This window comes from Otolemur garnettii, unplaced genomic scaffold, assembly GCF_000181295.1.
Source record: "Otolemur garnettii isolate 467f Iridium unplaced genomic scaffold, OtoGar3 scaffold00024, whole genome shotgun sequence".
NCBI classification, from domain to species: domain Eukaryota; kingdom Metazoa; phylum Chordata; class Mammalia; order Primates; family Galagidae; genus Otolemur; species Otolemur garnettii.
The window spans coordinates 5,421,700-5,423,476 of record NW_003852419.1 but is presented as its reverse complement, the minus strand read 5'-3'; the positions used below and the strand labels follow the sequence as shown (position 1 = coordinate 5,423,476).

At 38.4% G+C, this 1,777-nt stretch overlaps 1 protein-coding gene across 1 annotated transcript in view; it reads left to right on the top strand.

Moving 5' to 3' along the window:
• STPG4 (sperm-tail PG-rich repeat containing 4) overlaps positions 1–1,777 on the top strand; it is a 53,905-nt gene that overhangs the window by 4,274 nt on the left and 47,854 nt on the right. The window contains exon 3 of the mRNA XM_012803990.1: positions 262–519. Within this exon, the coding sequence (XP_012659444.1) occupies positions 262–519 (258 nt within the window). The remainder of the gene's footprint in view (positions 1–261; positions 520–1,777) is intronic.

Sequence of the window (1,777 nt, the reverse complement as noted above, 5' to 3'; positions counted from 1 at the left end):
AAAAAAAAAAAAAAAAAAAAAAAAGTTAAACTTCAACTGTAACCCATTTGCTAGAATTCAGCAGTTGTTTCAGAAAGGAAATAATCATGATTATTTTGAAATACTGTATTGTTTGGTCAAAAGTGTTTATTATATTTGATATAATTTCATTAAACTTGAAAACAAAGGAAAATGCTACTTAGGAATGACCCTTCCAGGAATGGTGCTTTAGAAGTTACAGGTTTACACACTGATCTTAAAACTGATGTCAATTTTCCACAGGATACTCCATTACCTGGCACTTACCATTTGAACACTTTTATTGAAGACTCCCTATTAAATCCAGTGATAGCAACCTACAATTTTAAAAATGAAGGAAGGAGAAAGCCACCTCTTGTGCAAAGAAACAATCCAGTCGTGAATGATCTTCCTCAATACATGCCTCCTAACTTCCTGGATGTGTTAGAGAAGCAGGTGGCTACTTACTCATTCAAAGACAAACCACGACCAAGTCCCAGGACACTAGTTGATAAAGATCAGGTAAAGCACTACTGGCAGATTGGTTTTTGTGGGAAAACTACTAAGAGCCTCTGAGGAAAATATTGTTTATACGTAGAGTATGTCTTTCCCCAGGAGAAATGGAAAAATGGATGTCTCATTTCCTATAGAAATCAAACAAGGACTGTCGACATGCAAATATGTCCAATGAGACTTTCCCTGTTAGGTCTTTTTAACCTAAGGAGAGCACATGGGGAGAAATTTTTCCCACTTGGGCAACTTGGGGAGCATCTGGGATCTTATCTGCGACTGGGCTATGCTCTGGTCTCTTTAAGTAGTTTATGCAATTAACCCTCTTCCTTTAAACAGAAAACCTTGCCTCTTAATGAGTAACCTTATTAGAGCATGAATATAACCACATGCCACAGAGAAGCTTTTAAAATTTTTTCTTGTAGAAATGAGCACATGTTCCCAGGTGAGTCAGCATGTACTCCCGGCTGTACCAGTTCATTCATAGCATTGATGATACAGAGCCCTACTATGCTTATAGCCCTGTACAAGGCTCTATGGAGGGAAGATGTTCCTGACCCAGAAATATTTAAGTTAACAGTACAAGACAAAATAGCAAGTGCTGAGATAGTGTAGCAGAAAATGCCAAGGGAGAGAGTTCAATGTAGGCTAGATGAAAAGGCTGGAAAGCTCCATGGATTAAGGAGGACTTAACTGGACCTTAACTAATACATGTCTTTTATGTGGCTCTTAACGATTTACTATGGGCTTCCACGCATATACTCTTGGTTGCTTCTTTTTAAGCTTTCTGAAATAGAACGGATTTTATCTTCATTTTATATGCAGAACTGAAGTGAATAAAGACTAGGTAACTTGGTAAAAGGCACATTGCTAATAAAAAGTAGGTGAGGCAACAAACTGAGGGCTTCTGAGCCCAAATTCAGGCCTCTTTCTAGTCTACCATGTGCCCACACCTTGAATGAGTGGTGTTATTTAGATGGGTGGAATTGAAAGGAAGCACTATCAAGGGAAGAGCACAGCATTGTTGAAGGCAGGGAAATGGTAGGAACATGGCCTGTTCAAGGGATAGAGGTGTGACTTGGACTTCGTTACTTGGGACTTTGGGCACCTGTTTCAATTCTCTTGGCTTAATATCTCCCATTTATAAAGAAGTTGATAATAGCATCAATCTTCACAACTTCTTCAGTATATTACTGTGATAACCTGAGAAGAAATATATTACAACTTGAGGTTGAATTAAGTGTAAGGGGTTATGACTGCTAAGGTGTAC